Below are 14,131 nucleotides of genomic sequence, written 5' to 3'. Positions count from 1 at the left end.
CACAAAGCTTTGAAATTGGATATCAACTGCAAAAAGAAAGCAGGAAAAAACACAAATACATGGAGATTAAACAACATACTTTTAAAGAACGACTGGGTCAAAGAAGAAATTAGAGGAGAGCTCAAAAGATACATAGAAACAAATGACAATGAAAATACATCCTACCAAAATTTTTGGGATGCCGCGAAAGCAGTTTTAAGAGGGAAATTTATATCATTACAGGCCTATCTCAAGAAACAAGAAAAATCCCAAATAAATAACCTCATGTTACACCTTAAAAAACTAGAAAAAGAAGAACAAGCGAAACCCAAGGTCAGCAGAAGAAAGGAAATAACAAAAATCAGAGCAGAACTAAATGAAATAGAGAACAAAAAGACAATAGAAAAAATTAATGTGACAAAAAGCTGGTTCTTTGAAAAGATTAACAAAATCGACAAACCCTTGGCTAGACTCACTAAGATAAAAAGAGAGAAGACACTAATTAACAAAATCAGAAATGAAAAAGGGGAAGTTATCACGGACACCACAGAAATACAAAGGATTATCCAAGAATACTATGAAGGACTATATGCCACCAAATTTAATAACTTAGAAGAAATGGACAAGTTCTTAGAAACATATAGCCTTCCAAGGCTGAATCATGAAGATCTGGAAAATCTTAACAGGCCGATCACCAGTAAGGAAATTGAATCAGTCATCAAAAACCTTCCCAAAATCAAAAGTCCTGGACCAGATGGCTTCACCAGTGAATTCTACCAAACCTTCAAAGAGGATCTAATACCAATCCTGCTCAAACTCTTCCAAAAAATTGAAGAAGAGTCAGTACTCCCTAACTCATTTTATGAGGCCAACATTACCCTGATACCAAAACCTGGTAAGGACAACACAAAAAAAGAAAACTACAGACCTATATCTCTGATGAATACAGATGCTAAAATCCTAAACAAAATTCTAGCAAATCGAATACAACAATGCATTAAAAAGATTATTCATCACGACCAAGTGGGGTTCATCCCCGGGGCACAAGGATGGTTCAACATTCGCAAATCCATCAATGTGATACATCACATAAACAAAATGAAGGACAAAAATCATATGATTCTATCAATTGATGCAGAAAAAGCATTTGATAAGATACAACATCCATTTATGATTAAAACACTTACTAAAATTGGTATAGAAGGAAAATACCTCAACATAATAAAGGCCATATACGACAAGCCCTCAGCTAACCTCATAATTAATGGTGAAAAGCTGAAGCCCTTTGCTCTACGTTCAGGAACACGACAAGGTTGTCCCCTATCACCTCTGCTTTTCAACATAGTGTTGGAAGTCCTCGCCAGAGCTATCAGGCAAGAGAAAGAAATAAAAGGCATCCAAATTGGGAATGAAGAAGTTAAATTGTCACTCTTTGCAGATGACATGATGCTATACATAGAAAACCCTAAAGACTCCACCAAAAAGCTATTAGAAACAATCAATGAATATAGTAAAGTTGCTGGCTACAAAATCAACGTACAAAAGTCCATTGCTTTCCTATATACCAACAATGAAATCTCAGAAAAAGAGATAGAAAAAACAATTCCTTTTGCAATTGCAGCAAAAAGAATAAAATACCTAGGAATAAACTTAACCAAGGATGTGAAGGATTTATATGCTGAAAACTATAAGACATTTTTGAAAGAAATTGAAGAAGACACAAAGAAATGGAAAGACATTCCGTGCTCATGGATTGGAAGAATCAACATAGTTAAAATGGCCATATTACCCAAAGCCATATACAGATTTAATGCAATCCCCATTAAAATCCCAATGGCATTTTTTAAAGAAATAGAACAAAAAATCATCAGATTTGTTTGGAACCACAAAAGACCCCGAATAGCCAAAGCAATATTAAAAAAAAAGAACAATACTGGAGGTATCACACTCCCTGATTTTTCCTTGTACTACAGGGCTACAATAATCAAAACAGCTTGGTATTGGCGGAAAAACAGACACATAGACCAATGGAATAGAATTGAGAACCCAGAAATAAAACCACATAAATATGGACAGATAATTTTTGACAAGGAAGCTAAAAACATACAATGGACGAAAGACAGCCTCTTCAATAAATGGTGCTGGCAGAATTGGATAGCTACGTGCAAAAGAATGAAACTGGACTGCTATCTGTCACCATGTACCAAAATTAATTCAAAATGGATCAAAGACTTAAGCATAAGACCTGACACAATAAACTGCATTGAAGAAAACATAGGTACTAAACTTATGGACCTTGGGTTCAAAGAGCATTTTATGAATTTGACTCCAAAGGCAATGGAAGTAAAAACTAAAATAAACAAATGGGATTATATGAAACTGAAAAGCTTCTGCACAGCAAAAGAAACTATTGACAAAATAATGAGGCAACCAACTGAATGGGAGAAGATTTTCGCAAACAGTTCCTCTGATAAGGGGCTAATATCCAAAATATACAAGGAACTCATGAAACTCAACAACAAAAAAACAAACAACCCAATTGAAAAATGGACAGAGGACCTGAAGAGACATTTCTCCAAAGAGGATATACAAATGGCAAATAGACATATGAAAAAATGCTCAACATCGCTAATCATCAGAGAAATGCAAATGAAAACCACAATGAGATATCACCTCACCCCAGTCAGAATGGCTTTCATCAACAAAACAAATAGTAACAAGTGTTGGAGAGGCTGTGGAGAAAAAGGAACTCTCATACACTGTTGGTGGGAATGCAGACTGGTGCAGCCGCTATGGAAGGCAGTGTGGAGGTTCCTCAAGAAATTACGAATAGAATTACCATATGACCCAGCAATCGCTCTCCTGGGTATCTACCCCAAAAATATAAAAGCATCTCTCTATAGAGACACGTGTATTCCAATGTTCATTGCAGCTTTGTTTACGGTGGCCAAGACATGGAAACAACCAAAATGTCCTTCGATAGATGAATGGATAAAGAAGTTGTGGTACATATACACAATGGAATACTATTCGGCGTTAAGGAAAGATGATATAGGAACATTTGTGACAACATGGATGGATCTCGAGAGAATAATGCTAAGTGAAACAAGTCAGACAGAAAAAGCAGAGAACCCTATGATTTCACTGATATGTGGTATATAAACCAAAAAGAACAAGACAAACAAATGAGAAACAAAAACTCATAGACACAGACAATAATTTAGTGGTTACCAGAGGGTAAGGGGGTGGGGGGTGGGTGATGAGGGTAAAGGGGATCAAATATATGGTGATGGAAGGAGAACTGACTCTGGGTGGTGAACACACAATGGGATTTATAGACGATGTAATACAGAATTGTACACCTGAAATCTATGTAAATTTACTAACAATTGTCACCCCAATAAAATTAATTAAAAAAAAAATCAATAGAGAGTTTCACCACTTTAAGTTACTGAGATTCCTTCTTATTTAGGGCTAAGAAAATCTCAAAGATGAAAAAAAAAACTATTACAGTTTATTTTATCCTATCTCACACATAGCAGGGACTTCAAAATATTATTTGTGGAATTAAATTCTAATCCAAAATGTAAATCTGTGTAACTGCTCTTAGAGTTTCTTCTTCTTCAAGCATCTATGTCTAAGGATGAAAATCCACAGGATTTCCAGATTTACTAGTAAAATACAAATGCATCATAAATTCGTATTTTAGTTACTCATGAGTAGGATTAATGTTGAGCCTTGAGGATACTTAACAAGTTTTGTTTTTCATGAAAGCCTTCATTCCCCATTGACATTGGCAATCAGATTGTGAATCTTAGCTCTAGAGTGGTAATTATGTCAAACTCAGCTTGGGATGGTAAAAGTGTTCAGTGGAGAGCAGTTGCCCTTGTTCAGAAGGAATGAGTACAAAAAGGATAATTTACTTATCAAATTCATCCTACTTGGGGAATGACAAAGTTTTTGTAGAGTCATAATAATAAAACTGCTGTTAGAAACCTAATTTCCATCTTATACAGAAGAAGTAAATAGAAGAATAGTAAAAGTGGACAACAGAACATTCATTTATTTACTAACATATTTTATTGTCCTATTGCTTAGGAACAAAGTATAAATACACTGTCTCCCCACATGTTTTAATTTATACTCATACTTTCACCAATTATGTTTTAGGGAACGCCCTTTTAAAAGGCAATGCATTTAGGATTAGTTTGTCATCTATTTGTGTTGTCAATGCTAATGCTTTAAGAACCTACAGTTTGGGGAGATGGCCATCTGTAAGTATTGCCAGGGCTAAGACCATTCTTTTGGGAAACAACTTTCTTAATAGCAAAAAGATGCAATGTATAAACACATAGTCTAGACCCATCTATTAGAAATTCATTCATTCCAAATACTTCCCCAATGTGTAAAATTGAGATGCAAAATAACCATTCCATGATGTGCTTCAAAAATGTACCAGATGTATTTCTCCATTCTTGCAGGAACCTGTGGATTAGCCTTCCCACATGTGCAATCCCCATGCAGGAAAATAATTTCCTCCTACTTTTCCCATGAATTCTGTTGCAACTTGCAGGACATTATGGGAAATTTGCCACAATATGTGGGACACTTTGGTCTCTCTATGGAATTTTGTAGGCATGCACTGCCATGGTTTGAAGCAGGGATCAAGATACTTGTTTCATATGGTGAGATCGAACATAATGCTTCATAAGGGGATCAGGAGCCTGCCTCTCATTTCCAAAGTTATTAGAACTGACAGTACAGCCCATTCATTTAGTCAAACTGCAGAATAGAAAGGCATAGCCATTAGCTACAGATACATCCCTGCTGATTTAACAGTGGTAGAGACTGCAATATTATGTCTCTGAAATGCCTCTGCAATGTCGGGGAGGGGCAGGTGCTGGAGAACCCAACAAAAAATGGATTCTCTTCTTAAGAGAAGCTTAAACTCTGCCATCCTGTTTGCTCTGGGCACCATGGAAGTTTTGAGCTGCTACAAATCCTTATTGCTGTTGTATTTTATTCCCTGGTAGGCCTGGTAGACCCAGAAGCAAGAAAAAAATTACTTTTAAACAAGAATCTGAATTGTTTATGTAGCCTAGGTTCCCATTTAATCAAGGAAGAAATCTCCTTTAAGTCAATTTTCTCTTGAAAAACAATTATTCCATTGAAGTGGGGAAATGTTTTATGAACTTGAAACTGTAAAGATCTCAATTTTATAATACTCAAAATTTGAAAAGAAATAATTTACAGAAGCTTTATAACTATTCATCATCCACATCAGGTGATTTCATGCTTTTTTTTTTTTTTTTCTCAAAGTACAATTTTGTTCCTAATATACCATTAAAAAAAACAACATCACAGTGTAAGGAAAGTCCAGTGGGTGAGTCTAAAAGTCAGGGCCCAATACACACAGCTGACTTGACTAATGCTAAGTGATCAGCCTCTGAGTTCTGTGTTAGTCCTGTGAGTTATCCGAGCATAGAGGTTGTGTCCCTATTATGAAAGTGACCAGATAGACTCATAAATGGAATAGTTAATTACACTGAAATATAGGTGATTTAATCATGAGCTGGGATTGGCTAGTAATAAGAAGAAATCAAAAATTCATTCTGCACATGATGAGTTCAGTGGCAATCCTAGAGCTATATCTATTGTTGGAGATGATTAAAATTAAAAAGAAAAATTAAAACCCTGACAAATTATCAGAGCAGCCTCCTTAAAGAGAAAAAGAAAAGAACAAAAAAAAAAAAAAAAAAAAACCTCATAAAATTCCACCCCAAGATTTTTTTAAAATCTCAACAGGAAAGAAACAAAACTATAAACACCTTGAAAGTAGCTTCAAATTTCTCTAAAAAAATGTATATAATATTCATTTCTCTTTTGTCACCTTCCCCTTAGCCATCAACCTAGCCCACTTTGTCTTTTGCAGCTCCCTACTGATTACATAAACACAGAAATACACACGCTAGTTGAAGTAGCTTCCACAGAAGTTACCAATGATACAGATTTAATTAACATTGAAAAAATAATAATTAACATGAATAAATACAATTAATAAGTCTAATTGACATATTTTTAGTCATCTTACTTAATCTCTAAAAATATATGTACGCTTTACCAGACTTTTATTGAAACATTCACTCCCTTGGCTTCCATAACATGTCACTCTAGTTTCCTTTCTATTCTGGCCATTCTTCTCTTCAGGCCCACTCTCTTCTCCCTGGATATGAGCATTGGTGTTGTCACCCTGTCTTTTCACAATGTACTCTCTTCCTACACAGTCTCTTTGAAACTCATGCAATTCTTATGGAGCTAAATTATGAACTTAATTCTTCAGTCTAGCCCTCCCATTTCAGGTGACCAACTGCCTTGACATTTTCACTCAGCTCTCTTATATCATCGCATACTTAAGTTGCTCAGAACTGACCTCATATTACTTCTCTATTCTAATTTTGGTTACCTCCCAATGTTACTAACAATGATGGCACCACCAACGATCCAGTTGGGCAAGCCAGATATTTGGGAGCCATCTATAACAACTCTCTTCACAAATGTTCCCCCATATAACCAATCTATTAGAAACTCCTGTGAAATTTCCTAAATTTTATTGAATTCATCCGTTTCTATACATCTCTGATGCCACTATTCTCATTCAAGACACCACTATATCTTATGTGGACCGTTAAAATAGTCTCCACTTCTATTGGGCTTCCCACTTCTACTCTTGCACTGTTCAGACTAAAACCCCACTAAAGCCAGAATAACTGAAGTAAATAAAGAAATTTGATTAAATCATTCAATGCATCAAACACCTCCATAGTCTCCAATTTTTCTTAGATAGAGACCAAGCCTCTTAATCATATCTCCTTTGCACATCTTATTGACATATCTTCTATACTCTCCCTCTCATACTGCCTGCTTCTGATATACCTACCTTTTTGTCACTTCCCTTAACCTGCTTTGTTCCCTCTTGCCTCACCTGAAGTTTCCTCTACTGAATACTCTCTTCTTCCTGCCTCAGCAAACTCTTCCTGAAGATCTCAGCTTCAATGTCACTTCCTTGGAGACGTCTTCCATAACTCATCTCAATAGGCCAAATTCTCCCTAATATGCTTTTGTAACAACATACTTATACATCTACTTTGTGGCACTTCCTGCAATTATAACATGAAATTCATCTTCATGATTATCAGATATATATATATATATATATATATATATATATATATATATATATATCCATGAGAGCATTGAAGGGCCTAGTATTCTTTGCTCCAGTATATTATAGGTGTTAACTCAGTATTTGTAGAATACATTAATTAATTAATTATGCATTCAGAAAACTCTTATTTAATGAAGATAGATACTCCTTAGAAATATTGATCAGCCAAAGAACAACTTAAGTAATCATAAAACCTGACATTCACAAACAGCGAGGCTAATTTTATTGATAATAATTAAAATGAAGATGGTGGCAATGATACTGCTGATGGTGATGGTGATGTTAGCTAATACCAATGAACTTTTTGGGGCAAAGTGCCAATGTCATCCTCATCATAACCCTAAAAGTTCCCTCTTGATGAGACCACTGAAATTCAGAGAGATGATGGTTTATTCAATTACTCTCATTAAAATTTGATAATTCTCTCAAAATGAAAAGTACATTTCATATTATTTTTATCTGTGAGGTACAAGAGTATTTCTACCTCCTTTTTCAATCCAATAATACTGAACTTTATACATTTATGCCCGATGGGGAAATTGCTGACCTCTAAAAATGAGCTTATTCACCAACATTTCCAATAATTTAAGTGCACTGTTGTTCATCATCAGTAAGTGGAAGTCTGTTATTCAGTATTGGAAAAATATTTATTTAGAAATTAATGTGTCCAGAAAGCTAAGTAGTGAGTTGACTTGAATTTCTTTTTTCTTACTGTGGTGTTCTCTCTAAAAATCTGAGTTACTTTTTGCTTAAGTTTAAAAAAAAAAAAAAAGGGTTTAACTTTTTACAACATTCAAAACTATTCCTTCATAGACAGAGACAATAGTTTAGTGGTTACCAGAGGGTAAGGGGGTGGGGGGAGGGAGATGAGGGTAAGGGGGATCAAATATATGGTGATGGAAGGAGAACTGACTCTGGGTGGTGAACACACAATGGGATTTATAGATGATGTAATACAGAATTGTACACCTGAAATCTATGTCATTTCACTAACAATTGTCACCCCAATAAATTAAAAAAAAAAACAAAACTATTCCTGGTGTAGAAAGTGGGACTACACAACCTTTAATAATAGATCTTCTACCATGTTTCCCCGAAAATAAGACCTAACCAAAAAATAAACCCTAGCATGAGTTTTCAGGATGACATCCCCTGAACATAGGACTTAATCAGTATTTTGGAGCAAAAATTAATATAAAACCTGGTCTTATTTTCGGGGAAGCACAGTAGAAAGAAAAAGTGTATTGATTGTGACTCTATTTTACCTGTCTCTAATAAATGTTTTCTTATTTGTTATTCCAATCTAAACTATATGTAACTATTCCAAAATAAACAAAATATAACTGCCAAATATACTGTGATCATATGGAATGTACCAAAGAAATAAACAACAATAACAGCAAACAATTATTTGTTTCTTGTATACTTCATAGACCACATCAATTTCAATGTCATTGCTACTGTACAGTAAAGTTGAATAAGCAATAATAAACTGAAGCTGTGACTTTGACATAAAACAAACTCTAACAGTTGCTAAACTGTCTAAAAGTCATAAAAGTTTTCTCCATCTTGGACCAACAGTCCATAATAATATTGAGTAATTTTTCCAAGATAGGTGCGATTTCCCCTGATATTCCCAGCATTTGTTGTCTATTAATTATCTTAGATAAACCTTCTGTCATCTAAATTTTTAGAATATATAATTTGCAATATAAACTCTTTGGATAAACCTGTGAAAATGACAGCTGATTCTGTTTTAAGAAACATGTCACTCTGTCTCACAAGAAGTCATGCAATACTGAGACCTAGTGATGGTTTTACAACTGTTTTCCAGCATATTTTCACATTGCATGTATTTTCACTTCCAGCCATGAATCCAGTACTTAACAAGACAGAAAATTAATAATTCAGCTGAACATGTTTAACCAGGTAATGCAATCACATACTAGCTACCCAGAGGAGCTTTATTTCATTTTCTAGATAGAGATTTTAAGTCATCTGATACTATGACTAAGGCAACTAGGACTGTAATGCACCAAAATGAATACAGCTCAAAAGTGCTTTTCTTCTGTGTTTAAACTAAACAGGAGAGAAGGAGGAGTGTCGGGAGGGGGATGCCGAGCTGACACTCATCCGTAACTTGTTCCATTGTATCTTGTTATTGCAGCACATATGGTTCCTACCATACAGATCTGAGATCCCTCACACATGTAAGAATAAGCAGAAAAAGTGAGGAATTAAGCATTAGCCTTCACTTATAGTTTCCCGGCTTTGGAGATTTTCTCTAAGAGTATTATTTAAAAGTTGTCAATTTCCTTTTATAACAGTTTTTTTTTTTTTTAATGGAAGAAATTCCTCATAGAAGTGCAAAGAAGATGGCATGATAGACTGTAAAGGTTCTAAAGATGTGTAAATACTTATTTGTGGACTTTTTTAAAATTCAGCTTATGCAAATACTCATCAAGGACTTTGAAACACATTATTGATCCAACTGACTATACATATTTTATTTTGGGCTATTTGAAACTGCCTTTAAAATACAAACTGGATATTTTAAGTAATACTATTTACTTCATAGATTATAATGATTCCACCAAGACTACTACAGCCTGTGTATAAATATATAGAACATATTTGAAAATTAGCACTCTGAGGCACAACAAAAATCTCAGAGCAGACAGACATCAAACTGCAGTTTAAAAATCTGATATACCTTTGGTGACTCACCATCATGTCTAACATCAATAAATATTCACTAATTTTCCATAATATTGCGACTCTTCCTTCCCCAAGAAAGTTTTAAACAGCAGGTTTCTCTCCACATCACTAATCAGCTGTAAGTTGTCTTCTAGATGGTTTAGAGGTTAAAGAACAAGTTTTGACCAAGTTTGACACATTTCACAACTTTGAAATGCAAAAATCACTATACACATAATTTCAAGTCCTTCATTATATTAGCATAGATGTCAAAATAAAAATGAATTTTCAATCATTTATAGAAGATGAAGGAGGTAAGATGATTTTATTCTCCTAGAATAATTTAAGTGGATAACTAAAACTTATCTAGCATGCACATGAAAGATTTAATTTTTTCTTCTTTAACATATGAAAAAGTAAACTTATCTTAAAATCCACGTGTTCCATAGTAAAAAAAACTCCCCTTTTTGTATTTCATACAATAACTACATAAAATTTATGGCATAACAGTTTAAATACAAAAATATTTTCAAGTGCTAAGGCTAGAGTGACAGCTTTAAATAATTTATTTATCAGTCATTCATATGTTTCTGGTGTATTCCATATAATATGTTTGCCTAACTGTGCATAGGGATTTCCAAGAAACTTAAACATAGAGAAAAAAGTAATCAATAGTATTTTTAGTCTGTTAGGAGCAATGTTTACTCCAGTTACAAATGACCTTGTATCTTTTGAGTAGGAGAGTAAAATACGAACAGTCAGGAGTGGATTACCTAAAGCTGTTCGTAATCTGAAAATGTTTCTAGCTGTATACTTCATGCATCTTCATATGGAAGTGACAAAGAGGGATGAAGAAGAAATTCGAAGCTGATTCAGAAGAGTTAGTTTTTTCTATGACCCAAATTTTTGGTTACAAATGAGATTTCCTGAACAAAAATTATCTTCCTAAATAACAGGGAAACACATTATAAAAGCATACCTGATCATGGCACTGTACACTAGAAGCTAAACAATAATGAATGCCAACTATAATATATATATATATATATATATATATATATATATATATATATATATATATATATATATATAATGTGATGGCTCAGTGCGAGGTCAGAGGGATATTGGATGGGGGGCGGGGGGTCCACAGTGTAAGGGATATAAATGATGAACGTCTAAGTATTACCTTGTCTTGTACACCTGCAACTAATAAAAAAATAAAAGCGTATCTGGGTCCCTGCTTTTGAAAGTAGACAATATTATATCAATCTTTACAAATAATAGTTGACTTAGTAAATAAATTGAAAGTAAGTACCTATGGATGAAATTTCCTTGACATTATTTAAAAATAATTAAGAGAGGGAAATAATTAAGAGAGGGAAAAATCCCAGAAAGTATTTGGGATTTTATTGACTATATGCAGTTTGTGAAATCACTAGAGATGCTTAATGAGCGTAAAATGTGGGCATGTTGGTATGTCCTCCTTTTGGACTAATTTTTTTTACTACTAGAGCCTGGTGGTTCTACATTACTCCAATCTAGTGTCAAGAATATCTTCCTTTGAGAAAGAACCCTGAATCTAGCCATGGACCACATCCATAGTGTCCTTAACTACGGGAAATCCTGTGAATACAAAAGATGGCAGGAGAAGGATTACACGTAGTAAAAACATCATAATGTTACAATTTTTCTCATGAGTTGACTTGCTTGCAGAATCACTATGAGAAAAATGACTTAAATTTTGGATTTATAATCAAGGTAAAATTTGTTGCAATAAAATGGATGGATCTTGAGATTATTACACTAAGCAAAATAAATCACAAAGTCAAGAACCATATATATGATTTCACTTATACATGGGATATAAAACTGAAAGCAACAAAAGAACAAGACAAACAAATAAAGAAACAAAAACTCATGGACACAAACAATACTTCAGTGTTTACCAAATGGTAAGGGGGTAGGGCATGATAGATAAGAGTAAAGGCGGTCAAATATATGGTGATGGAAGGAGAACTGACTCTGGGTGGTGAACACACCCAGATATATAGATAATGCATTAAAATATCGTATCCTTGAAACCTATGTAATTTTACTAACCATTGTCACCCTCAATAAATTTTAATTAAAAAAAGGAAAACTAATTTTTTCTAGTGATCCAAATGATCTTCAATTCACATATTCTACCAGAATAACTTATAATCACTGGGAAATAGTTTAAGGAATTTACAAATAGTAATAGAAAAAGACCATGAACTCATTTCTGTGTCAATCATATTCTACAAAATGCTGATTACTGTGGGCACTGTTTTCTTAAGTGTAAAGTCCAAGGACTTTACCAAACAAAAACTGATTTTTAGAAAATAACCAAAAAATATAATAGCTTCCCAATATCAATGACTAAGATTACAATCCAGTGTTTAGAATACACCTGAGTATCAAATTTTCCATTCCCCCAAAACACTTTGTAGGTCAGAAGATATATTTACATTAGTAATTGCTTTATGACAAACCTTAGAAATAATTTGGCATTTTACCTAATTTAACACAGTTAAAATCTTTTGAAACAACTCACTGTCCAGCCCAAAACAAATGTCAAATGCATTTGGAGTTCATAAAGAAAAGGGTCAGTATAACTGGAAGAAGTGAACTGGAAGAGATAAGACTTGAAATGGATCTTGAGAGCTGGAGCTTGAGGACTGGAAGAGGCAAAAAGATGAAAAAGAAAGTATGACAAAATGCAAAGACTGAGAACAGTAATCAAAGCACAAGACCGTTTGCTGACGACAGAGAGATTAACTTGACCAGAGTGAGGAGTGCTTTTGAGGAAACTGAAATACAAGGGTGAATAAACTGTAAGAAGACTGTGTAAGACCATAGTAAAAAATGTGGAATATTTGTAATTTCCAATCATGACACGAAATACCTTTAATGATCCTCTCACTGACACTAAAAATATTCTCCAGGGGAAAGAACTGAATCATGGGGTTCCATCTGATTATTATTTTTAATCATCACTTCAACAATGTAAGTTATTTTCTGCCACTATTCTCTTTCAAACCAATGACCGCAAAGCAAGTGAGAACCGGTCAGGATGAACCAAATAGCTGAAATTTCAAGGACATCTGGACACTGACAAATGAAGAAAACTATATTTCTAATATTAATTTACTTTTGCTTCAAGAGTTCCAGGTATTCTTGCTGTGTGTTTTATGTATTTTTCATAAAGTTAAAAATGATAGATACTGCTACATTTTTTGCTGTAGCTGAATTCTTTATTTTCATGTAAGTAGGCTCTGGACCACATAAAAATACCAAACCAGCTCTTTGCCTCTGTGCTGCTGGGATATCATGCAGGCCCCGGCACCACAAAGATCTGAACTTCAGAGCAATTTTTTGACCACCTATAGGAAACGGTTACAACAGCTGCAATGCAGTAATACCCAAACCCTATGAACCCAAGTATGGTTGCAGCTGATGTATTGGACAGACATATGGATCCTTCTGGAAAATTTCACAGCCATAGGCTTCTCAGCACAGAGTGGGGACTGCCTTCCATTGTTATCTCTTGTTGGTGCAGCAAGAACTAAAATATATGTGCAAGAACATTGTGTAGTTGATTCTGTAGAGAAAACAGTGGAACTGAAATCCGCGAATATTTCATTTACAAAAATGGTTTCAGTAGATGAGAGACTTATAGATAAACCACATCCTCAGGACCCAGAAAAAAATGTTTTGACTCGAAAAGGCATAATCACTGTGAAAGGAGTCAGTCTCAGCACTTATCTTGAAGGACTGATGGCAAGTACGGTATCTTCAAATGCTAATAAAAGCCAAGAAGCAATGGAATGGGTGATACATAAATTAAATGCTGAGACTGAAGAATTGAGTCAGCAAGAGAGAACATAAAGATACCGATGGCAGCAACAGCATTGATAGAGGAATGATGATGAACGTTGGTATACAACACCCAGGACCCAGGGTCTCATTAGCTGGCAGTGTATTTATACAATGGAGCATTATGCAGCCATAAAGAAGAATGAAATCTTACCATTTGCAACAATATGTATGGACCTAGAGAACATTATGCTAAGTGAAATAAGTCAGACAGAGCAAGACAAATACCATGTGATCTCAGTTATATGTGGAATCTAAAGAAAAGAATAAATGAATGAACTAATCAGAAACAGTCTCAGAGACATAGAGGAAAAACTGAGGGTTGCTAGATGG

General features: G+C 34.4%; 1 protein-coding gene across 1 annotated transcript; it reads left to right on the top strand.

Moving 5' to 3' along the window:
• Positions 1-13,353: 13,353 nt before the first annotated feature.
• LOC308498791 (PRELI domain containing protein 3B-like) lies at positions 13,354-13,810 on the top strand (the record flags this gene model as incomplete). Its single annotated transcript, XM_081051433.1, has 2 exons — positions 13,354-13,471; positions 13,539-13,810. The coding sequence occupies 2 exons, from the start codon at positions 13,354-13,356 to the stop codon at positions 13,808-13,810; spliced, it is 390 nt and encodes a 129-aa protein (XP_080907559.1).
• Positions 13,811-14,131: the final 321 nt, after the last annotated feature.

Source organism: Rhinolophus hipposideros, assembly GCF_964194185.1.
Source record: "Rhinolophus hipposideros genome assembly, chromosome: 6".
Classification (NCBI taxonomy): Eukaryota; Metazoa; Chordata; class Mammalia; order Chiroptera; family Rhinolophidae; genus Rhinolophus; species Rhinolophus hipposideros.
This window is presented reverse-complemented; position numbering and strand designations above follow the sequence as displayed.